At 41.0% G+C, this 25,991-nt stretch overlaps 1 protein-coding gene across 1 annotated transcript; it reads right to left on the reverse strand.

Annotated features, from left to right (window-relative positions):
* Positions 1-22,395: 22,395 nt before the first annotated feature.
* LOC110952111 (cytochrome P450 1B1-like) lies at positions 22,396-25,100 on the reverse strand. The gene has a single exon (XM_051955925.1). The coding sequence runs from the start codon at positions 24,812-24,814 to the stop codon at positions 23,237-23,239; it is 1,578 nt and encodes a 525-aa protein (XP_051811885.1). The 5' UTR covers positions 24,815-25,100; the 3' UTR covers positions 22,396-23,236.
* Positions 25,101-25,991: the final 891 nt, after the last annotated feature.

Consider the following 25,991-nt stretch of genomic DNA (forward strand, 5'->3'; position numbering starts at 1 on the left):
CCTCTGAAATTATCCAGAGCCTGTAATTTCCAACCCTTCTTCATTCAGAGGGACACAGGTGCTTGGTGAGGACTGCTGAGAAGATTGCCACCTACTGGTTTTCAAGATCAATATCATTCAGTTTGTGTTGTTCTTTCCACCATATCAGTCTCTCAAAGTCTTTCCCACTGGTGGAAAAACTCAGGGATGCTATTTATACAAGGAGTTTGAACTATCCCATGTCCAGACATTACATGGAATCACAACAGGCAGTGAGTTAACCCTAAATGTGTCAGGTATTGAAGTTAACTTTGAGGCTGGGGTGAGGAGAAAGGCAAACGCCTCAAAGAAAGGTGTATTGGATCTATGCTTTTAAGGACATCAATTACTCTGGCCTCAGTTAGGATTTTGACCTATCACATCTCTTACAGTCATTACCTGGATTGCAAATTACGGCCATTGTTTTTGTTTGATCATATTTCTCAAAGGATTGTCCCTTTAAAGGTCTCTGAAGTGTGGGCTACATTATTTTCTCCTCATCCATGTCATTTTATTGTTTATTTTATTTATTTATTTATTTTAGAAAAGGGATAGTTGGTATTAATGTACATTTCCACGTAAGTACGAGAGATTGTAGCCATACAGCTAATTGGCAGATCAAAGATAAAGAAATTACAAATAACATAAAACCGTATCTGAACAAAGACGTGCAAAAAAGAAAAACAGACAAAAACTGGGGGACCAAGGCAGCTACCAAGCAGTAGTTATTGAACATTTACACATGATTGTATTGCAAATATCCCTTGAACATTGCTCTGCTACACTTATCCCTCTGTCACTGTAACGTAAGAGTCCACTACATATATCCCTCTGACACTATTACATATAATTGTATTGCACATTTCTCATTGTCACTATTGCACATATCCCTGTCTACATTACATATAATTACCCCATGTCCCTTCTAACACTTTGCACATATCCCATTATCACTATCGCTCATGATCTTTAAACACTATTACACATGACTATATTGCATGAAGCCCATGTCTACATGTTTAAAACAAATTACACAGAGTCCTGAAGAACAAGCCCCATGAGCAGGCAAACAAATTTACACAGTGTTATGATCACAGATCTGTTCACGTCTCATATCTGAGTTTATTTCTCTTCATTTAGGACCCACGTTAAACTTTTAAACTCTAACTGAATTTAGAGAATTTTTTTTACCCCTAAGGAATGTAACTCCCACAATCAGGCAATTTGTTATTGCCCCATAAAAATGCACAAACAAAAAAGTCAGGCAAGGGTGTGTGTGTGCATCTCCATATTATCCTCTGTTTTGCACAGTCACTCAGCTTTTGAGGAGTGCCTGCTCTCCAAGACATCTTCAGTGTCTTGGAGATCTCTTTCTTGTGTATGTCCCCTGATTTCTGGAGTTGCTTGGAGTGTTCTTTTGCTTTCAGGGTGCGGTTATTGCCAGGTCTACAGTGACTGGACCTTCCAGATACAGGTGTCTTTAAACTACAATCACTTGAGACTCATTGTCTGCACTCAGATGATCTTCATTTCACTAATTGTGTGGCTTTTTAGCACCAATTGGCTGCACCTGTTGAATACTCGTGCAATCACTTATTTAACATTTTATTTTTTTAATTAACTGGCATTCCTTTGTAGAAATCTGTTTTCACTCTGACATTAAAGAGTCTGTTCTTGGAAACTATTGTCAAAAAAGCCAACTTAAATCAACCGTGGTTCAATGTTGAACAGCAATTAAAGGGAAAAACCTTCCAAAGAGGGTGAATACTTTTTATAAGCACTGTCTCACATGGAGGCCACTTGAATGGTGCAGCCCATCTGTACGACTGCAAGTAGTGGCTGCAATTCACCACTGACAAGGATGCCGAAAAGGATGTGGCGGTGAAGTTTATGCACCAGGCGAGCCAGCTGCAGCATTCAAGTGGCCTCCATCTGATCCTGTCACTCCTTTCACTTTTCTCTCTTAAATTAATAGAGGTTGTCAGAATGCTTTCCCCTTCTGTTGATTGACAAATTACGTGTTTTCACATTCAGCAGTCTGTCAGATGAGTCAGCTTTCATCTCAGTCATTCGTGGTGTGAAAGGAGAAACAGAACTTTCTATAGAATGTGTCTTTTCTCATGTTTTATCCGTCTCCGTTAACCTGAGACCTACTGCAGAAAAGAAAACAGGAAAGCAGCAGGGTTGTCGCCGGGGCCCCAAAAACAAACCAGAGACCCCCCTGCCTCTTGCCAAAAAAAGAACACTCTCTCAAAGCATGTTTTTATCTGAGCCACTTCCTGTGCTCCTGCAGTGTCTTCCTGCGCTGGCTCATCTGCTGCTGGTTATTAGAGTCCAGGGTCACGTCTCCTGTGACCTGCAGTGATAGTGAAGCACATCCCTGGTGGGTCCACAGGAAGCAGTTTGATCTTTTGATGAGGCCTTTGCCTTCACCCTCTCAGCTAAAGTGTGATAGCCTGATGCAGGAACACGAGAGCAGTGTCATAAAACAATCTGCAAGAATAAGAGTTCAGCTTATGATTGCATGCAACTCAATCATAAAAGTAGATATCACTTATAAATTAAGTGACATAGTGATAGTTTATCTGACTCTACAATGCACATCTGTTGAAAAATGGATAAATACATAGCATTATTTTCTGCGAATACCTATTATAACTAAGTATTAATAATATATTTTTAAATTCATTTTTTTTCATCACCTACTAGACCTTCTGCAGCAGTAGAGCTGAAAGTGTAACCTTACAAATAATACTATACAAACAAAAGCAAAAAAAACTCCCACTGACTTAAGTGTATTCCATGCATGGCAGCCTATTTAACATGTGCTATTTGTAATCCTTAAAAAAATAAACTCTATGTCTTGTAATGTCTAATTCCCTGTGCGTCAGACATCCCACACGCAACATCAGGATTTCTATGATAAATGTGTTTGACGGATTTACTTGCTGTGAATATGCGTGGGTGAGGACCTGCACTGAAAGGTTGGACTGCTAAAGCAATCGTTTTAAATCACTGAGTGGGAACTGAGTAGCAATGAATTACACAGCAGGCAGTGTGTGCATTTGGTGATTTACTGTTGGTGTATGTTGGAGTTATATTCCAATAGTCAGCCGAGAGAGCTAAACTGTGGGAGCGCAGAGACAACAGACAGCTCTCTGATAGATTGGGTGTTAGGGCTGCACAGTGTATAGGTTTACATGCATTTAATTGTGATGAATCACTGTATTGTAGAGCTATGTGTTTCTTCTTTGGACTTTTATACTTGTGAATTTATACTTGTGTGTGTCTGCTTGTGCAGTCTGGTTTCCCTCTGAGGAGCCTCGCAATTCCTCATCTGCAAGGAGATACAACACTGACCTCCTTTTCTTTTGCTGTTTTCCAGATTACACCCTGCAGCTTACATAAAGTGTCTCCAAGCTGCAGAAATATTACCCAGCAGCCTTAGCAAGGTTCAGTTCTCCTTTCCTCCTCCTCTCTTTTCACCTTACCTCACCTCGCCTCCTCCTTTGTCGTGCTGTGCTCACTGATAGATGATACAGCTGGGTGTAGGGATTACACAACACATCATGGCTGTATGAATCGCTGTGAAATGTTTCATGTGCTGTCACCAGGTTAACATTTTGTTGAGAAACACCAGGATGCGGTTTCAGTGGTTCTGCATACTGGGAAGGAGGATTGTTTAGGGAGACTTTCTCGCAGTAATTAAGAATAACGCCATCAGATATTTGGAATGACATTTTCTCACACACTGTGTCTCTTCTCTCATCACCTCAATTTAGACCAGGATTCAGTGTTAGGAGCATGTCTCTACGGATTACCACAAATGGGACTCATTGGAGTAGCAGGAAACAACATGATGCATAATAAACAGGAAAAATTAAAGCAAGTCTAAATATACACTGCCCGTCCAAAAACAAAAAGTTACTAAGTCTAATATTTCATTGGACCGCCTTTAGCTCTGAGAAAGACACACGTTCAAGGTGGCATCGTTTTGATGAGTTTCTGCAATGTCACAGCATTCACACCTACGGGCAATTTAGAACCATCAATTAACCTCAGCTTATTTTTGGACTGTGGGAGGAAGCTGGAGTACCCGGAGAAAACCCACGCATGCACAGGGAGAACATGCAAACTCCATGCAGAAAGATCCCAGGAAGGCCGGGACACAAACCAGGGATCTTCTCACTGCAAGGGAAAAGTGCTAACCACTACGCTACTGTGCAGCCCGTCACTGCATCAGCTAAGGTTAAATAAATTATTGTAGTTGAAACATATTCATCACTGCAGTAATTATCCAATGGAAGGCTCTTATCTATTTACTTAGGACCAGTCTCTATGAAATTATAATTTAAAAATCAGATGCATCTATGCATCAAATTTCATTATGAACTACATTTCATTATGACCTGATTTCCTTGGATGGCTATCAGTTCTTACCCCTTAATATTTAAATTTAGAGTCTTACAACAGATAGTTTGATAAACGTACTTATCTTCTTATCCGGCCCTAATTGTAGATGAATTATCTGCCTCAGAATAGTAATGAGATGACTTAAAAAGACATGTTGATATCAAAAAGTTCTGAGTTTTATAGGGGTTGTCAGCTGTTTTCCCAATAAAAGTTGTTAATATCTTTGGAAAGTAGCATATAAGGACAGGAGGGATAAAAAGTCAAGAGAGATAATTGAGCAGAGAGAGGGGGGTGACAGCATGGATGCATACCACTAGGACTGAGTCCAATCGTGATTTTCATTGAGCCTGTGGTTAATATCATGTTTTTTATTATATGTTGCAGCATGTGGTTGTTGTTTATGAACAAATCCGGCAGAGGTAATCTGCTCAGTGTATCACCGCAGCTTCACTACACAAGGAACGACTTTTCTTAGAAAAACAGCTACGACAATGAGCTTGGCAGGAGCGAAGGGACAGCTTGACTTTGTTTAATGCATAACAACAACAGCAAGACAGCGCAATAGCTGCCCTGGCAATTTCCCTTCACAATACAGGGCGCTCTCTGGTTTACACTGAAACATCGTCTTAGCAGCTGTATGGCCAATGAGTGATGATGTGTGTTACAATGACGCACTGGAAAGCAGCTGCTTCAACACTTGATGTCATCAGTGGTTTTGTTGTCATCGGCGAAAGGAAATATTTGACGTTGTGGTTATTGCTTGAGGTCAAGGATGGTGGTCTTCATTCCATGAGCTACTTATGGGCTCTCAGGTGTTTTTATAAATTCCATCTTTGCTTTGAAAGTTCCTTTACTTTCAGTACAGGTAGTTCCAGATTGCAGATGGGACTCCACTTTCTTCACTTTGCTTGTAATTTTGTACGTGCTGGCTTCATTGTCCTTCCTGGATGATGATTTGACAGACAGTTCCCTGTGCTTGGCATCAGTGCGCCAGTTGTTGATGTTAAATTCTTCATGCTGTGTTATAGATGTCTTTGAATCTTTTCTGTCGTCCAACTCCTTTATGTTCACCATCTTTAAACTGTGAGTAGACGATTTGTTTCGGCAGACAATCATCTTTCATCCAAACAACATGACAGCCCAGTCTTAGTTGGTTTTTGATGATGCAGGCAACGATGCTTCTTATTTTCGCTTTATTAAAGACACTGATGTTGGTACTTTTGTCTTCCCAGCTGATATTTAAAGTCCCTCTCTGGTCATTGATTAAACCTCTAAAAACTCCTCTCTGTGTATCAGACTTACGCTGTTCTGAATGTATGGCTGGCTAAAGTATGTTTCAAAGAGAAAATGCTCTGCCATGATGTTGACTGCTTAGGGTTAGGGTTTATTTTACTCATGATGTACCTTCTGGCATATAAAAATACTATATGGACAGGTGAACAAGGCAGAAATGATTTTTACCAAAAGGCTCTTTAAAATGTTGATGTTGATTAAAACAATGTCAGATCTTGTCATTAAGGTCGACTTTAGAAGTGGTCCACGTTTATCAGATTTTATTCACTAAACTGAATTGATGGTTCTATCCAATTTGGGGAAATTTGGTAGATAATCTGAGTCTTCTTGGAGTTGATTGTAAGTCTCAGTTTTGAGTATGTACAATTGAAAGAAGTCAGGATCTGTTGTAGGTGGTTTTCTGGAACTTAGTGAGGGAACTCGTAAATATCTTGTTTTTGGACTTAAGACGGGCAAAATTGAAAAGTCTGGCTGGGAAACAAGTACTTAACCAGAATATCTAGAGGTGAAGTGGACTTTAATATTTCAACCTACAGTCAACACTATAGTCACGCAAAAGAGAAAAACTTAAATAGCTGTGGCCTCCCCTTGCCCTGACAACAAAGGAGGAAGGAGAGCGACAGACGATGAAAGTCAATTATGTGACAATGATGTCATGGTACTACTGACTCTGATGAAGGCCACATGGCTTGTGGGGTTTCCTTACTGTACTTTATGGCCTGTATCATTCACATGGGAAACTGGATTTTCAGACTGAGATAAATTGGATGCACAGGTGAAACACAAATTATGCACAAAATATATTACAGAAAAAAATATACAACACAGACCCTCAACACGTCCGTTTTAGGAATATTTGAAAGCAGCAGTTAGCAGAATCATACCAAAACACCACTTCAGCTCAAGATGACAATAAATTACTATCTGACTGTATGATCTTATTGTTTTGTTGTGACAGATAACAAGAAAATTACCATCTTGGATCTGAATCCTGTAAAAGAAGGCATCCGGAATCTGACCATTTAACACGTTTTCTGGGTTTTGAGGTACGTTGAGACTGGCCTGACTATCATCAGTAACCCGGTGGAAATTCTTGGAAGCACACATATGTACACACACACACACACACACACACACACACACACACACACACACACACACACACACACACACACACACACACACACACACACACACACACACACACACAGGCTATTATGCTTTTACAAGATGATAGATGAAGCTGAGGGCAGAAAGTCACATTCTCAAATGTAGTGTGGTTGGGATGGTTGCTGTGTTCCCAGACCAATAGCTCACTGACACTTATCTAATTCATAATTTGCTGCTTTATTACAAGTTTTAACTGAAGCACAAGGTCACAAGGGAGACATGGACACCCACACGGCTACATATAAACACACATGTACAGCCATGACACACACACATGCAATTATATTGTGTGTGCCGTTTGTACTTGCGTGTTCCCTCTATTTCTGTGTGTCTCTATCTCTTATTGTATTAAACTGAGTGGGAGGTTGAGTGGTGAAGCTTAACATGTAATCCAGGCCTCTCTTTCTTATCGTGGTTGCTCTCTTCTTCGTACTCATTCTTCATCCCACTTCTAACAGCTTCAAGGAAAAGTTTGTTTTATTGTCAACACTCCTCTCTTTAGTTTAAACCACACTACATTCCACATAAGTCAGATCCTCCTTATCTTCCACCAGCACTCATGTTAGGGTCACATTAGGATGTTGGGATTTCCAAGCATCCGTTGTTTTATCTGACTGTCTGAGTGAGTCAGTGCATCCACTATACAGCGGATCCAAAGTTCCACAGTGGAATGAAAAGGTTAATGCTCATGATATGTACACTATGTTCTGCTGCAGTTTCCAGATCCCAAAATTATAGCTGTTCCAAACAGAATGATGGCATTTAAGCTTTGGGAATCCACGTTCTTTGCTCACTGTTGACTAAACTAATGAGTGTCTATTATCTAGGAAATAGTGAATGAGTGAAAGAGAAAAGGAGGCGATTTTTGTTTAGAGAGATTCATTGCGAGAATAATGGCAATAATACCAACTGCTCGCTCTAAACAGTAGAAACTCACTGTTTCGTTAAACTTGTGGTATAATAATGAAATCATAGATAGGTTATTTGTCAAACTTAGACCGTAACATAGTTAGCGAGTGCAGCTGTTTCGCACCACAAGGGTGTTTCTTTCCACGCCCGAACACTGGGGATCACAGAGGTGAGGGGTCAGAAATTTTGACAACAAACTTCCGATATCTGACTTTAAACAGTTGAGTTTCTGAGATTCTGTTTGGCAACTTTAAGCTATCTGGCCACACTGGGCTTTCCTCAGTTTACTCACATACACAGTGTAAAGTAACACCAGCTGACTGACTTCAATGATCAGAGAGAACTGAAAACAAAAGACTTTAATTCAGCAAATACCTGTTCGGTTATCTTACTGCAATCAGTGGCTGCTTTTCTGGTTTGTCTTTTATGATTTAATTTGGATCAAGCTGGGATTTACCCATCTGTACATACTGTCTTGGCATTCATTTCCAATGGGCTGCATAGCTGAGGTAGGATATTAAAGCAGTTGACAAAAATGTGTTCAAGATGACCTCAGAAAGATTAGTACATTGCGTTATTCTCTTTCGTGCTGAGTTGTTCTGTGGTGTTCCAGGAAAGACAAGCTTGTCTGGGAGCTGTTCTACCGTTGACTCAAAGCCACAGAGGCTCCCCTTTCCCCCTCTGCCTCCCTCCATCTCTTCCCCTTCTCCTTCATTCCATCCTTCCTCTCCTCCAGCCCTGCCTTCCATTCCTCCGCCTGTATCCATCCCTGCCATTTTAAAAATTCGGCCCCCTCCCATCATTGCCTTCACAGGCTGCTTCCCATCTTCCCCCTTTGTCTCGGTGCACACTCCAAGTGCACCAGCCTGGGGTGAGGAGCTGTTTCTTATTCCATGTCAGAGTGATCCCAACTGGGCCACAGCCTAATGAATCATTTCCTGCAAGATACGGTGAGAAAATCACTTTCAGAGTTTGGAGAAAGCAATCGATGCAGCATGAATCTCATATGCCCTCTCCACACTTCTCCTTATGCTGTGGTGGAGCCAGTTTGTATACACGTGTGCATGCAACCGGTCACACACTCACTCAAACCAACACAGAGGGGCTTGATATCGCGTGCCTCTTGTTGTATTCTTTATTTTACAGGAAGCTGCTTATGCTGCATGAAGCCACAAACTTAGTTAAAATAGTTTTGGCTAAATGAATACATGGAGATCAGACGTTGTGCCCTCTCTCTCTCTCAGTGTACTGTCTTTTCCATCCTTTCACCTCCATGAAAATAAACATATTTGCAGACTAAATTATCAAAACACACTGCCGCTCATATCTATCTTTGTGCAAACTCGCAGAATCTTTCAAGAACATTCACAAAAAATCCACTTTGGTTCCTCCAACCTGACACACAGTCATACTCAGCTTGCTCTCTGTCACGTACCCTCTCCCTCTGGGTTTCTGGACCTCCCCGCTGCTCAAGCTGTGTGACTTGGCAGTACACACCGTTCATCGGTTCATCGAGTGTGTGTCTATATGTGTGAAGGAGGTGAAAGGCAGCAGTGGAGATACTGTGTAAAGTGTGCGGTATACAGTATGTTGCCACATGAGGGTGAGTGCATTTGTGTGTTGTTGTTTTTGTGCTGCATGTTAAGCACCATTAAACAGGTGGCTCCATATCCCTGTGCAACCAGACCCTGATCCCCTCCTCAGAGGAAACAACTCCTACAACTCCCAGGTTCCCTCTTGGCTTCTCAGATTTTCATTTCTGCACTGTAATGGCATTTGTCTCGCCTTGTCTCAAGCACCCTCCATATACTTTATTTGAACTCCCCCTTTCCCAGCTACAGCTTCCCCTTTGACCCCTTGGGCTGTTTGCCTTGGCCATTCGCCCAGATTAGTACACATTCTGTCCCCCAGCCATCTCAGTCATTTGGGAGGACTATTTTCCTTCATGCATGTTCAGTGTTCCCCCCTAAAGTTTCACCATTTACTCCCCCTTGTCCTCCCTGTACCACTCCATTGAACTGAGGTCTTTGGCAACCAGGCGCAGGAATGTGCCAGAAAAAGAACATGCCACATGGAAAACTTCATCTGTTTCCTCCCAATACTTATCTAAAAGAGATGTCACAAGCTTATCCAGAAAATTGAGTAAGAGTTGCTGTCCCTCTTCCCACATCAGTGACATCTAGATAAAGTAATTTTCTCAAGATATGGTTGTGTTTTGTTTTCCCTTGAGATTCCCTTTAAAACACTAATGTTAGATAATGACACACAATATTTTCATCGCAAGCTATTTCACCACATCAGATGGCATGTTGTGGCTAAGAGCACTCTCCAAGGGATTTTGAATTCCAGCCCAAATGCAAAGAAAATGCCAGCAAAAGCCGTGTTGGCCTTGTTGCCAGATTCTTGAAAACCATGCATATTTCTCGAGCTGTTTTGCCAATTTTATAATACCAAGGTGAGGATCTGCCAAAGTGAAATATGCCTCAAGATTTTTTTTCTTGGCTTTACCCTTCCCAATGAGTTCCTTCCTTGTCCTGTTCCACAAACCCCTGCCTTCTCAATCAGCAGCTTTGGCTGCATGGAGACTTGCATTGGCATCAAGCTGTTGTTGTGTTTAGCTGTTTCTACATCCAGTGATAAATGTCCTTGGTCTTCGTGGAATTCCATCAATCCAACTAGACCATTTCCTCAGTATGAGTGTGCAATGTCTCATGAGTGTTAAAGTTGGCACGCTGAGCAGCAAGGTCTGCTTACATCTAATTAGCAGTCTGACAAATTAACACGTCTTGTGCTAAACAAATGCCTGCCGTATTTCCAATCATGGCATTAATGAACACAATTCCTCAAAACATGTGGTGCTCAGGATGGTGCTGGCTATACAGGCACTTCAGTGTTGCTGCTATAAATTTGAAGTTAGTGAGGTAACTTCAGGTTTAACTTTGGTTTCAGGGTGATAAGAGTGGCTTACTCCTTACTGAGGTACATCACCAGAGTAACCTATGCTGCACACCTGACCTGCTGAACAGACAACAGATCAGCTTATACAGAAAAACTGTCTACTGACTAATCAGTTGTCTTGGAAAATGCTATGACCACTTGTAGAAGCCCCTGTGGAACTGTGTGTGGGGATAATGAGAGGATTTCTTAGAAGGGCATAGTTTTCAGAGAACTTCTAAAGGCATTTTTTCCCCCTGGCAAGCATAAATATGAGAGATGTGGATTCTCAGTAGAAACATTCTCCTTGCTTAATTTTTTTTCCTGTTGACTCAAAAAAAATATAAAAGCATGTTAATTTTTTACAGACCTTTATATAACGATTTAATCGTAACACAGAGCCTAATTAAAGCTTTAAAGCTTTGTACTTGTTGACTTTATGAAGATTTACAACATGCCTGTTTGCCAGTTTAAATAATGCTTTTATATTTGGTCCTTACTTGTTCCTAAAACTGTTAAACACTGCTACGGTTGCAGCACTAAGAATAAAGCTAAAAGTTTCTTACATGCCACAACAGAATATATATATATATATATATATATATATATATATATATAGTTAGATCTACTCATGCCTTTATGATGGAGCAGTGATACTGATAAGAATATTAACTTACACATTAATACAGTCTGCATTTTTGCCATCTAGTTGCTTTAAGCCTGCATTATTTTTATTATTATTTATAACTGTTAAGCTTAGTGAAGCCAGATAATTAAAATATATCCTGTATATGTTGAACTTGCTTCATAGTCAAGACTCCTGCTCTCTTTTTCTGGATTTTTTTCTTTTTTACTATTTTGATTCCTCTCTTAATCCTGCTCCTCGTTAATGCATTCATGCATTTTCAATACAGAAGCAAACTTAGAAAAGTCTGCATTATCGTTACCCACTAGATCAAGCTAATGTAGATGTCAGATGAGTTTTTTCAAATCCAAGAATTCCAAAGCAAACCTACTGGTTTGATCAAAACCAATGTAATTATACCATAATACTTTAGTACCTCACAGAAGTTCCATGAGTACTAACCAAAATGTGTCCCATTTTGCAACAAAGACTAAGCAGTGACCTTTTCGTGCCCTGATTACTGTTCACATAAGGTCAGAATATAAAAAGAGTGAGTCAAAGAGATTCCATTTACATTTTCAATTAGAACCTTGTTATTTTTAAATAGACTAAATTGAGACTAAGTTCAAATAAACAATCTGTAAGTGATACTCTGCTCTGTAATTGCGGCCCTTTAAAAAAAATGTAAGTTGCATTTATATTTGTTTTTGCTATATAGTCTGGAGTGTTCATAGGCTTGTTATTCTAACCATAAATTCCTTGTAGTTTTGCATTTATCTTGAAGTAAACTATTTGACTTTGTTATTAATTGACCTGCACTTCTTGGACTTGTTGCATGTGCTAGACTACTTGATAGGGTGTTTCATAAAAGCTAAAATCATCCAATTATTCCTGGTTTTTAATAAGGCCACTGGATAATGGTTAACATCACTGTCATGCTATAAAAACCGCTGTGTGACCACACAAGCTTTATGAGTAGGGACATGGTCATCCGCAAGTCACCGCAGCCATTAGGAAAACAGATGCATTATGGGATGAAAACTAGAGACCAATGTTAGTAGAGATGAACATGTGCAGATCTCTTAGGCATGGTTGCAACATGTTGATTCTGCTGCAGGGTTTGTATCTGAGCTTCTGAGTTACATCGTACTGTGTTTTTCCTTGTCCCTGTCCACCTGAAAAAACTTCTCAAGGAGCCTATAGGCAGCTTTAATGTTTACTATTTAATGTTTTCTCAAATAAGGCGGGGTTCTGTCCCCAATTTTGGATAAGGATGGCTTCATTATATGGGGTGGTATTGGATCTTAGAGTTTCTTCTATCATGTACTACTGAGATTCTGAAGACCGTATCGGCTGTGCTTTAGAACACCCAAGTGCATTTTCCCATGTCATCTTTGTAAATGATGGAATTGGATAAGACTGAGCTAAAGCGTTTCTTTTTCCTGGGAAATACACCTGAGGATCTGTATACTCTTTCATAACTTGTCATAAATCAGCCTTCATGGACTGCATGTTAAACCGCAGTATGTTATGAAATGAGTAGTAGGTGTGATGTCCGCTCTGGGCCCAGACTAAATGGGTGCCATGGGATGTGAGCAATGGAATTTCATTTTTTTAGAGAGTTTTTATGTTGTGGAGTGTGTCGCGACGAGTGTTTTCTCAGCTGGTCCACTCCAGAGGATGCAGTCAGCCATCCCTTTGCACTCAAATGTCCACGTATTTGCACTGGACCTAAAATACAGATGTATCCATTACGTCAGCGAACATTCATGCTTCAGTACATTCAAGTTGGTCTGCCCCAATATTGGTGACCTACCACAAGTCCAAAGACAGATGTCAAATACTCATACATGTCTGTTAGCTGGTACCGATTTGATTTGCAGTTTGTTCTGGCAGCACGGAAGTTTTCAGATATGTAAGTGCTTTTGATCTTTTATAAGAAATGTACTCATTGTAAAAGTCCGTAAAATTTGCAGACATTAAAGGACATGATGTTGAACTAATTATAGGGTAGCCCTGGTAGTTGAGATCATTTTAAAGCAGAAGTGATGAACCGTTGAGGCTACAGGCTGTCTAGTGTTCTCCAGGAAATCCTCTGGGCCATAATGACATTAACGTCTTGTTTGTGCTCTTTCTGAGTCTTTGCAATGATTAAATTTGCCAAAAAGACTACAACCAATATCCCCTAAAATTAGAAAGTCTTTTCATTATTTTGAAAAGAGGCTGCTCGGGGATTAGGGGTTTGGAACACAGTTATAAATAGACTTGGGTTAAAGTTAGGGTAAGAATTGCTGTAGACTATTTCAGTTTTACGGTTATGATTTGTGCCTGCTCTTACAGCAGAAGCATCTGCCAAATGCATATTCCTACTACTGAGTTTGTATATGAGAGTCTTTGTGTGTTCCCAAACAAGTGCTTGCATTTGCTTTACCTTTTTCTGTGAATTATGATAAAGATATTTTCTAGTTCTTTTTTCTTTAGTACAATTCTGGCCTGGCACGTCCAGATACTCTGCAGCCCATGTAATTCCCAATTTCCAGCCTAATAACAATAAACGCAACAAGTGGTCTGCACTAGTGTGTACATAGTAACCTATCTCGGAGAGCGCACATTACCTCTCTAACTGGCATCTCCATATCTACACAAATTGTCTTGGGCAAAGTACATTTTTTCTCAGAGCCAAAAGAGGGGAAACAGGCCAAAGCAGAGTGTAGCTGTTGGCTGCAGCTCCTGGCAGTTCTCTGACCACTGTGATGTGGAGGGACTGTTGCTGAGACAGGATGGGGAGGTAGGAGGGAGAGAAGGCGAGAGAGAGAGCAGAATGTCTTATTTTTGCTGGCAGTGGAGAGAAGTGCTACCTTGGAGGTGGTTCTCTGCAGAGGCCTATACATCTTAGTTCCTGGCAGTTGAGCTGGCGGGGGGTGGGAGTGTGCGTGGGAGGAGTAAAAGGAAGAGAGAAAGCAGGATTGGAAGGGGGGCTGGCGGAGTCATCCAAAGTCCAGACTTGCTTAATGCGTTCTCCTCCGCTAGTTCGGAGAGCTGGAGCAGACACCCTGACTCTTGTCTGCTGTGCCGACTGCACCGGGGCTTGGCTTGTGGATGGTGGTAGTGAGGTGTGAGATGAGAGCTCGTGGATGCTTCTCACAGTTGTAGTCACAGGAAAGGCACCAGTTGACAAAACCAAACCCACCTGTGTGCGTGCACAACAGTCTGAGTCACCGGCTGTCATTCATACCAGAGCTCTCTTCCTCTGAGTCATCAAATGGCACTTCACAGATTTCAGCTATGCTCCTCTAAAATGAGACTGCACCAGTCATTGAATATACAGAAGCGCATACACATAGTGAAGCAGTTTAATCATAAATTTATGGTCAATTGTTTTTCCTTTTGATCAAGGAGCTTCTTGGACTCCTGTCTAAGTGTGCTTTGGTGTAAGGTTCCCCACTATCACCAGACAGATGCCTGGTTCTTTTCACGAACGTTTTCTATACTTTCTCCCTTTCTTCTTTCTGGACCTTTTTTCTACGCTAGTTAACACTCTTTGACCACCAGAAAGATGAGTGGAAAATCACAATTAAAGCTCCAACAAATTATTTTGACTCCAGGTCAAGCCATTTATCTTCATCTAAAGGAGTCAGGATCAGATATTTATGAAGTGATTTTACCCAGAAAGAGTTTGGGCAAGTGGTAATTGTATGTGTGCATGTGAGAGACCCCACAGCCACTACGGTTCACACAGAGTTAGCTCACTGCAGACGTGTTAACTCCTTCTGTGCCTCCATTGATTTATGTAATCAGCAGGAGAGTTTAGTGGTTTAAATTGTTGAATTTACAATTTTCTTGCATTGTAAACATGAAAGCTGTAATTATTTTAACAAAAAACATTTTATTACCCCACCTCTTTGAAAGAGTTGGCTTAGGGTTGTTATTGGAGTAATCAAGTTGAGCAAGCGCACCAAACTATTTCCAAGTATGGCAGGCAAAGGAGGGAGCTGCGTGTTCAGCTGCATGCACCTGAATGTCTCCCCTGCACTCTGTCTCGAGGTCTGGCACGGGCACCGCTGTCTTACATAATACTATGAGATCACCCACCACAGATTTAATGCTGTAGTACGTATTTGTTGTCATCAGTCACATTACATGGCTTTACACCCTAGTAAACTTAACAGCCTTCTCCAAATATCCATTCAAGTGTGATCTACAGCTGTTTTAGTGGCATGTAGAGTAATTCTCATATATTGCCATGCTGTGACTTTTCAGATTAGTTTCTCTCTGAGTTTGTACGATGCCACTGCTTAAACAGTGTGAACGCGATCGGCTTCTGTGTCCTCAGTTCTTCCCTCTATGGGATTGAACTTGGCTTCTCATGCTGGAGGAGGAGATGAACTCCTTGCCAAGCCCTCTAATGCTGGCAGGCTGTGTAAACGGTGTCTCCGGAACCTTGTGTTAGCCCCAGCATTTCCATAAGCGCCCTTCATCCCCATTGTGTTATTCTTCATGAGCTGCACCTCCACTCCAGCTCAAGGCGTCTTCCGGGACCTCTCGCCGGAGTGGCTCCTTGCATCCACTCAGATGCCTGTTTACTGCACACCAAAGTCCACAGGATTCATCGTCCTGCAAACCAGCTCATAGTGTGATGCAAACTCGCGCAGTCGGAGGCACCAACGCCCACACGTGTGACATCCTGCACACATCTGTTTTCTAGGAATTGTTGGATGCGTGTCTAACTAAATATTAGTGACGCCTGTGTGTGTCCCGAAGAAATAGGCTGTAGACGCTCGATTAAATTATTGGAATCTGTTTGCCCCTGATGAAAATGTCATGCTTAATTTCCAGTTTCAGCTGTGTTTTGCAGGAAGAAATATTTGTGTCCCGCCGGTACACTGTGTGCTGTCATGAAGATAATGAATGATAAATAAAGCACAGGGAACACAATGTCTGAGCATATCACTGTGTATGTCCATGCTGGCTCATAAGGATTTGTCAATTGTTGAACTTTTGGGTCACGTATTTACAAAAGAGTCCTGAGTCAAAAAATACACTTTGTTTAATCACAAGTGTGGTATCTATAAATTCTTTATGTAATGCACATTTCCCAGATTTTCATCCAAAGTGAATCCCTCCTCAAAATTGGCACAACACCTAGACTGTGTAAAATTATCGTTTAGGATAACAGAAACTGAAATATAACATCTCAAACTGTCAACAGGCCTGCACGCTCCAAGTGTGAATGGTTCCAAGTCTTATTAGAGCAACGTATTTTCAGCTGAGTGGTCTGCTCCAGCAAACCGTTATTCTCTCTGAGTGGGGAAACTCTGACAGGGAGTCAGAGCCCACTACAAAAGGAGAATGTAAAAACAACTGAAAATGAATCTCTACGAGCGCAAAATAGCATATTGCTAAATTGTTTTGGTCTGGCGTAAGGCACTGCCAAGAAGAGGGCTTGAAGTGGGATGGCGTGAAAGCAAGGGATGGAAGCAGAGGGGTTCTGCAACTGAGAGCTGAATTGTGGGTAGCTGTTTGACACGGAAGCTTGTGACATGGAGATAGTTGGAATACTATTTCAAACCCCAGTCCAATAGATAGAATTTCTAATGCAGACAGCGTAAAATGTTTTGATAATGACAGATTAAGAGTCATTACTCTTCCTTCATCCACCATTGTTCACCATGAGAAATGGCAATTACATGAAGACAGTTCTGCCTCACTCTGTTATTTCTCTGCATACGCTGCTCTTTCATTTTTACCAATGATTATAAGATATTACATATTCATTGTGGATTCAGATGATTACTCGGGCTGCACAGTGCCAAGGCCACTGTTTCAGACCACAGACTCAGACTTTGGCACACTTTTCAATTACTATTGTTTACTTCTGTTTATGGGCAAGGTTCCTAAGTTTAAATTAATGGAAATCTTAATGGTACAGAATGCAATGATTTGAAACAAACATGCTTCCAAGTTTGTGGCAACAGATTGGCGAAAGCTCTTTCCTACTCCCTTTTTCCAACATGACAATGTAAAAAGCAAAGTCCAAAAAGAAGTCATTTTCTGAGTTTGATGCTGAAGGACTTGACTTGCCTGCACAGGAGACCTGACCTCAACTCCATCTAAAAACTTTGGGGTGAATTGACAACTGTGAGCCATGTCTCATTCCCCAATATCAGCTGCCAGGCTCCAACATCTTGTGGAAAACCTTCCTGTAATATGTAGGTGTCCACATCAAAACTCTGCTTTTCAATCTGTAACAGATGGTTATTGCAATTGTGGTTGGCTGTCACAATCAAGATGTCTTTTTGGATTCGAGCAAAGTTGAAGAACAGTTTTCATTTTAATAAAGTCAGTTAAAGAAAAAGCTTGACATTTTGAGAACTGCACTTATTCACTTTGTGGTGAAGAGTTAGATGAGGTTAGCTTTCCTGAGCATGCACGTTGAAGACCGAGAAACAGCGAGCCTGGATCCTTCCAAATGTAACAAGATCGGCCTTGCAGCACTTTTTACACTCACTAATTATTACAATATATTTAATTTGTCAAATTGTTTTTGAAGAAAAAGACAACTTGCTGTTTTACAGTATTTTACACGAGCAAAACTATTTCTTGGCTCTGAGCAGTTGCCAGCAACCAGGAGAGTGTTGCTGGCCAAGATGCAGTCTGGAAGGCAGTGGATGTTAAATGCTCTGGTACAGAAATGTAGTTTTTTTTTTTTTTTTTTTAAAGAAATGCACACACTATAATTCATTCTGCTGAAGCGTTCTCTCTGATTCCTTCGTGTTTACTTTGTTGTTATGTTTCACCAGTCTGGTAATATGTCAGTTTGTCTGCTTGGTCTGATTTGATGATGAGCTGTGATGCATGTTAAAGAGAGAGCCGCTTGCCAAGAGGACGTGGTTAAACTTTGGCTGACATGTGCCATGGCTTCTTTCTCTTTTTTTTCTTTTTCTGCAGAGAAAATTCACAAGGTATAAGTATTTATGTTCTGTTTCGAAATATTAAACTTTAGTCAGGTACTTGTTATGACTACTGACTAATTAAAATGAATAGCACTGTTAGCATACCAATGTTACAGTTGGATCACTAACCAAGACTGGCTTACTAGTATCAATGACACTAGAAACTGGTATTTATTGGTGAAATACAAAAAAATACCACTGTAGAAACCAACATACTTGTATGCTATCGACCCTTTTTTTGATCTCTTGGTCACCCTTTTTCCTGCCTGGGTGTGACAAATTGAGTAAATACACTATGGAGGGAGAATGTGTTTAGTTTTAGTTCTTTAATCCAACATTATTTCCTTCTAATCTCATTTGTTCCGTACAAAAACTTAAATTCATCAAAGTCATTACTTTGTAAACGAGGATCAAGTAGCACTTATCTGCACATGTTCCATTTATTCTCGAGTCTGTCTCCCGCTCATGCATGGGATATCACTCTGTCGAGCATTTCCAAAGTTCTCGTGTTACTTGAAAAAATACACACAGCAATAATCTGATTTATTTCCTCCCTTTTTAAAACAAATCAGATATGTCTGCTTCTCAGAGACACTTCTATGTGCCTCTTGAAGAGGTTCCAGTCTGGGTTGCACAACGGTGGTGCCAGTGGTTTGTTATCGTCGGAGCAGACACCGCTATCTCTGACACTGCACAAGATTGATGGGCTCTTGAAGGTGCTGGACCTACAGGAAAGTACCAGATACTTACTCCGAAGGTCCACCAGAGCTGATTTATCAGGAGATAAATGAGATAATGAACTATTTGTAGGAGACGTGCTACGGTAATCTAATTTGCTTTCTAGGTTTCTAGGGAGTTTTTGTGCTGGCTTGAGTAAAATCTTGCCAAGTCCTGTTGTCCGTAATAGAAAGTAAAGAAATACAGCTGTTTAGATAGAGACAAATGGTGAAAATGCAGTCAGTGCATCGAAGAAAAACTGGAAATGTTGACCTCAGCTTCCACATCAGCATGTCTCAGACTACAAGGAGAAGAGGTGCAAGCTTGGCCACCACACTCTCCTCCTAACCCTCTCATTTCACTCGGGTGTGCGAGTATCCCATTACAGTGCCCCTTTCATTAGCAGCCAGTGCAGCCATTTAACATGAATCTTTGGAGACAGGGTTGCTCAGTTTCCACACTAAACAAAAATGACCACTTCAACATGAGTGACTGTGTCAGACTGTGACATGAACACAAACCACATGCTAGCCATGTTCTCATACTGACCAGCACGGATCACTTCGTCCTGAAAATAATTGTTTGTTTAATGGAAAGAAATGTGGCAAATGTAGCTGCACATTGTGTTATTTTATATCAAAGGTCCCCTCCTTGCCACAGTTCCAAAGCATAATCCTAGCATGAACGAAACAACAAGCACTAGCTGTCCCGCCCTATAATAATGAGTTGGGTAAGTGTTTATTGAAAAGGGTCAATTCACATGTCTTTATGATGGTTGTGTGAGACTATATTCCAAAACGTAATAAAGGGTCACTTGCTGTTTGATTCTGTCAGTAATGTGTTCAAATACAGAGTCTGCAGCAGGGCACTGAACTTTAAGGTGACATGACTTGATTATAATGTCAACTGGAACATAATTATATGTCCTGCTCAGTGTTTATGTCTATGACATAATCCCATAGGGGGGTTCAAAAGAATGGAAACAGATTTTGAGCTAACAAAGTGAACATCAAACAAAAACTCTGGAATATATTGCACTGAGGTAAAATGCTAATTATACCTCTTTCCCATTATTTAAGGCACAATTAAATTCTGTACAAATAAATTCAGTATGAGAGCCTTTTAAAACACAGAGCATCAGTTTAGAATGAGATCGGGATTATTCCAGTGGCAGGCAGCCAGAGTGCTCCTATAAACCCGACTGGTCACATTTTCTCATCAAAGTGTTGTCTAAATATGCTACTGTAAATAGGGAGAGGTGAAGCAGAGTATTTGTTGATCTTTCGGAAATCGTGCTTATTTTACTTGTTTTAAACGTCACTTTTGTTCAGAGGAAAAAGGGAAAAGTTGCTTCATAGTTGCTTCACATGAGCTTCTTGTTCTTGTTATTCAAAGAAAAATGTTTACTTCCATTTTTATGATTAATGATCTGCCGTGATGTTTGATGCTTTGGGTCAAGTTGACTAGCACGCAGAGTGCAGTCATATTATTTGTCTGCAACATTTTGGACTGAGCGTGTAGCTGTGGTCAGAGTGCTGGTGCTGAAGGCGGCGCTACAGGAAAGCCCGGCTGAGGAAGAACACAAGGACTTTCCTAGTCAATGCTCAGACAGTGTTCCACTGCGTTTCAGCATGATGATGGTAAAGGTCAAGAGAGTGGATTTATTTTCTGGGGAACTGCATTTGTCTGCTTCCAAGTAATTCTACCTCGCTTATGTGTCATCTACCAAAACAGTGACTGTAATTTACATGTCAAACCTCAAGCAAAGAAGGGGCGGGGGGGTTTGGAAAGAGTGCTGAGCTGTATCTGGTGGTAGCAGAGGGAACCTTGTGGGAGGTAACTCTGTGGTTCTGTGTACGTGCAGAAAGTGAATAAGCCCAGAGCTGAAAAACTGTCAGCCTGTACACTTTTTTGTTTTCCTTTAAGTAGTGAAACTGGCCAGGTCGAGGGCTGCGGGGGCACGCACGGCGAAGAGCGGGTGACTTGGGGTGAAAGGGAGTCTTTCAGCTGGACGCATTTCGTGGATGTTTTGGGAAGCAGTGATGGAAACAGGGGAGGTCAGGCGGCCCATTCCTTCCTCTGGGGTCCTTGCGGTGTCAGAGCAAAGAGAGAGATTGAGGGGAAAGAGCGGCTGTAGCAGTACAGAATGTCTTCAGCCTGCTCTGTATTAACCCAAGTGAAAACAAGTTTAGCCACGGCGCTGCTCCCGCAAGTACGCAGGTAGACTCAAGACCGCTCAATGAGGCGACGCTCCCATCGGATAAGGAAGGGGAGATAAAAAGAAGAGGGATGAAAATTACAAGCTGCTAGCCCACACTTAAACTAATATTTATGTATCATACTTACAGCAAAGATAAATGTTGAGCATTGGGTGGTTCTGGTTTTTCAAAATAAGGAAAGACATTCAGGAGGAAGAATTTCAGGACGGGTGTTGACTGAGTTTGGTGGAATAGATACAGATCTCATGAGTGTCACTTTAAATCCCATAATAACAGACGTAGGAGAAAATAATGGAACATTTAAATGTCAGACATTATATAAATACAGATGGGTCATGTCAGATTTAAGGCCAGTAAGCAGCACTTGATGTTAATAAAAGATGCTAAGTTAAGTGAAAGTCCTTCATTCTAAATGTTACTGAAGTACAGAATGTACCAAACAGCAAGACAAGATGTTCTGCAGAAAAATGACTGATTATGAAGGACATTAATAGATTTTAGACAATGATACGACATTTTACTGTTGCAGTTTCAAGTTTTTAGCTGTCATGTTCAGTTTGGTAGGTCCAGTGCTTCTCAAGCTAGAGTGCACAGAATAAATGAAAGGTGTTGTGAGTTGTGTATGAGTTCTGCTGCACAAATTTGTGTTATTTCTCTGCATTTTCTGATGAAATAATGGATTATTTAACCTCTTTGAACCTTAATTTATTCAATAAAACACTATCTGAAGTTTAAAAGGGATGTTACCTGCTATCTAAAGCTAAAAAAAGTAATGTTTTACCTCTGATGTCATCTAAAGAGATTAAAAAAAACATCTCAGTGTGCTGGAAAATGGGAAACAACACTGACTTCAGTCTGACTTCATTCGTTTAGAAAAAGTGACACGCCAGTCAAAAGTACAGCGCGGTCCATGTTAAATATTGACGAGGGCAGCTTGTGACTGCTCACTGTTGCCTGTACTGATTTACTGAGTCACAGCCTGCATGTCAGGTTTATAAAAGAAGAGCATGCAGGGCCTGTAACCCATATTAATCTTTTACAGCAACACAGAGACCAGACATCAGAATCTATTATTATCTCATTGACCTCTCCGGCCCCTGTGATTCTCACCGCTGCTGATACATCCCACAGAATCTGATACAAGTCAGTAGAAAATGTTTATTATACATTCAAAGCTTTAGTCACACCGTAGAGCGCAGACTGTACCGTGTTGGATTATGTTCATTATGAAAACATCATTTATCAGACGTGCTGTATAGGCTACAGCTCATTACTCAGACAATGTGGTATAAAGTGGTATGCTTAAATCATGTTGTACAGTGATGTATTATGTGCAATAAAAGAAGAAGTTAGTATAACCAACAGTTAAATTAGTGGCTTTTACACATGTTACATTAGGTTATTATCAGAATACGTCAGCGTTATGCATGATTTGAGAGTACACTGATGCACGTGGCTCGCACACTGAAGCTCCAACATGAAAACGTTCAGTACATACAAAGATAAATGAGTGTCTGGCTGAATAATTGTTCAGTTGAGACCACACAGCTGGGCCATGATTCCTCCCTGTCAGCGAAAAAAAGCAAAAAGACTTTGACAGAAATGTATTCATCACCGCCAGTTTATATTGCAATTTAGCGTGACTCCCACCAAATACCCTCATATAAATAACAATACATACTTAAGATTTATTATGAATTGTGGTTTTTGAGCAATCACATCAAAGTTTTCATCACGTCCTTTTCTAAATTTGGGCTTTTCATACCAAGTCACAGCTTTTCAGAGTTGAGACTTGAGTTCACTTATAACTTTTATGTTGTCTAATGCCATTTCCAGAGTGTTTTTTTCAATCTCAGCCAAAGTGACAAAGTTAATTATTTGCCTTATTGGTTCTTTAGAGCTACTTACACAAAACATATCTGTGACACAAGGAATGAATACTTTTTTCAGAACACATACCTTAAATTGCTTTCCTGTAACAGCTTTTACTGGCTTTTAAGTAATTCTCCCCTGAGTTTGGCTGTGATCTTGTAATCTAAAGGCTTCAGTGTTAAACCATAAGTACAGTTTAAAGAGAAGTCCTCATTTGGGCATTTTTCAAAGCTAAACTGATGAAGCAGAACAGCAAAGAACAAAAATATCTCCACTTTGGCAATCTGGTCCCCAACACATCTTCTCTTCCCTGCTGAGAAGATCATAACATTGTTGGTGAGATCCTTGTCTAGGAAGCCGTTATCGTCCATGAAGCGTGAAGGGTCAAAGATATGAGGGTCCTTCCACAACAGGGGGTCATGATTGACGGACCACTGATTGATGAAGATCACCGTGTCTTTGGGGATGTGGAGACCACTGACAGTTACGTCCGACGTTGTGGAGTGAGGGATGGTGACAGGGACAAAGCTGGTGAAGCGCATGACCTCATAGATGAAGGCATCCAGGTATGCCATATGAACTCTGTCCTCAATAGATGGCAGCCTGTTTCTTCCCACCACCTTGTCAATGACCTCATGGAGTTTGGTTTGTATTTTGGGGTGCTTGGCCAACAAAAGGACAATCCAGTGAAGACAAGTGGAGACAGTATCCATACCTGCACCGATGAGATCTGACACTGTCGCCTCTGTGAAGCTTTCGGTGAGCTGGTGTTCACTGACAGAATTGTTAATGACACCAATAATAGCATCGCTCATGTCCCTCGTCACCTCTGGATCAAACGTCTCTCGGTGCTCGTCCACTTTGCTCTTGACAAACTGAAAGAACTCTTGATTCAAGAGTTTAAAATTCCTGAAGGCACTACGGACCGGATTGGGGAAAGACTGAAGCCATGGCATCACGTCCACCAAGCTGCCAGCTCCTACCGTCTGTCCAAACTGATCCACATTGTGTAACAAGGCTCTGAACTCAGTGTCATCGTGTCCGTAACGCTTTCCAAAGCACAACGCACAAATCACGTTAGCAGCAGCAACCGTCAGCTCATGAGCAGGGTTGAAATACTGGCCCTGAGCACTGAGTTTAAGGAAAATCTCGACAAGCTGCATGGCTTCAGCCACAATTTGCTGCTCAAAAGCTTTTTTGGTCTGGCTGTTGGCAGATGAGAATGCTCTAATTGTTGTTTGAGCAATTTTCCTGTGCATCTTCCACTGTTTGCTGTAATTTGTGAAAGTCATGCTTTCCCCCCCTGAGACAATCTGAAAAGACACAAAGTTTGGTCTGCCTGCAAACTCTGTGCTGTGCTGTATCAGAGCCTGACGTATCGCCTTGTCTCCGTTCAGAACTACGATGTCACTGCAGCCCAGTCGTACCTGATACACGTGGCCATATTTTTTGGCGAGCTTTGCGAAGGTGATGTGAGGCATCTGACCCAGCTGCATGGCGTTGCCCACCACGGGCCAGGCGAAGGGTCCCGGCAGTCTCCTCTTGAGCCTGAGCTTCCTGACCCACAGACAGGCTTCCAGACAGACGAGGAAAACAAAAGAGGCGACCAGAGCGGGATGGACCTGTCCACTCCATTCCCTGATGCTGCTGCTGCTACTCTGCACACCAAGCTCTGCATCCATCTGAGCCATTGTGTTATCCTCTAGTTTTTCTAAAATTCACTGTACGTAATGCAGTTTTCCCATGAAATCGGAAATCATTTCACCAGTTCTTCTTTTCTTCAAAATATTAAAATACAAAATATACTCTCTAATCCTGTATTATTATTTAAATAGCTCAAAAAAGCTCTCCAAGCAGTGCTTACGTGCTGTCTCACGCTTCCTCCTCAGAAGCTGGTGAGATGGGCTCGATCAGATTGAGTGGTTAGCGGTGGTGCAGCACGTCTTCAGATGACCACTTTAGAGGAATGCGGATTCAAGCCTTAACACTTCGCTTATATGTATCTCTATGGTGGGAGGGGTCAGCAACTCAGGTTTTTTATTATCTCTCCCCTCCCATTTTGACCACAGCCTGCAGGCCTCAGTCATATTCCCACTCAGGCCTGCTTCCAGCAGCGTCCCTTGAAGGATGATGACGGAAAAGGAGAGCAGCTACTTAATCGGACATGTTGCCAAAAACTACAGATTTACAGTTTTGTTGCCAAAGAATGTAACAGAGATTAGAACAACATATTTAAAAGACAAACAGCTCAACATATGAGGAGTGGCCAAATAGATATTTGTTCCAAAATATATAATATTTGTTATTTTTGAATATTGCTCAGCAATAAGATGGAGTTTTAAAGTGGCAGCATATATGGTAAGTAATTAACAGTAAGCTGTAGATTGTTTTTTCCTTCAGGGATAGATGACTTTGCTGTTTGCACAAGGCCATTTTAAATAGGATTTGTTTTTTTGTTATTTACAACCAAGCTGTTAATTATAACCATACAGGAAAAGGGCTCTGGGCTATCACCATGAAAGCTGTGGCTTTCAAGATCCAAACACTAAACAGATACAAACAGCATAATTTATATGCTCCATAAAATATATATCCAGGGATATTGTTGGCATAATAGACCTTTAAACAAAGGTCCCTGAGATAATGTAGCTGTTATTGTTGTGGCTGCATCAAAACAGTTTCAAACAGAATTCAGAACAGCTATAAATCTGATATGTGGGTGTTTGTGCAACAATGAAAGGATCTTAAAAAAGCATCAGCTTGGGTTTTAGTGATATTCAGCCACAAGTCAAATATTCCAGTGGTTTCTATTTATGGAACAATGAGCAATGACAGACATCTAAACAACAGCAGTGCCTAATGTCACAG

This window comes from Acanthochromis polyacanthus, chromosome 1, assembly GCF_021347895.1.
Source record: "Acanthochromis polyacanthus isolate Apoly-LR-REF ecotype Palm Island chromosome 1, KAUST_Apoly_ChrSc, whole genome shotgun sequence".
NCBI lineage: Eukaryota > Metazoa > Chordata > Actinopteri > Pomacentridae > Acanthochromis > Acanthochromis polyacanthus.

Bases quoted from the DNA above. Each gene is read 5' to 3' on its own strand.
- LOC110952111 (XM_051955925.1), bottom strand. From the start codon at position 24,814: ATGGCTCAGATGGATGCAGAGCTTGGTGTGCAGAGTAGCAGCAGCAGC.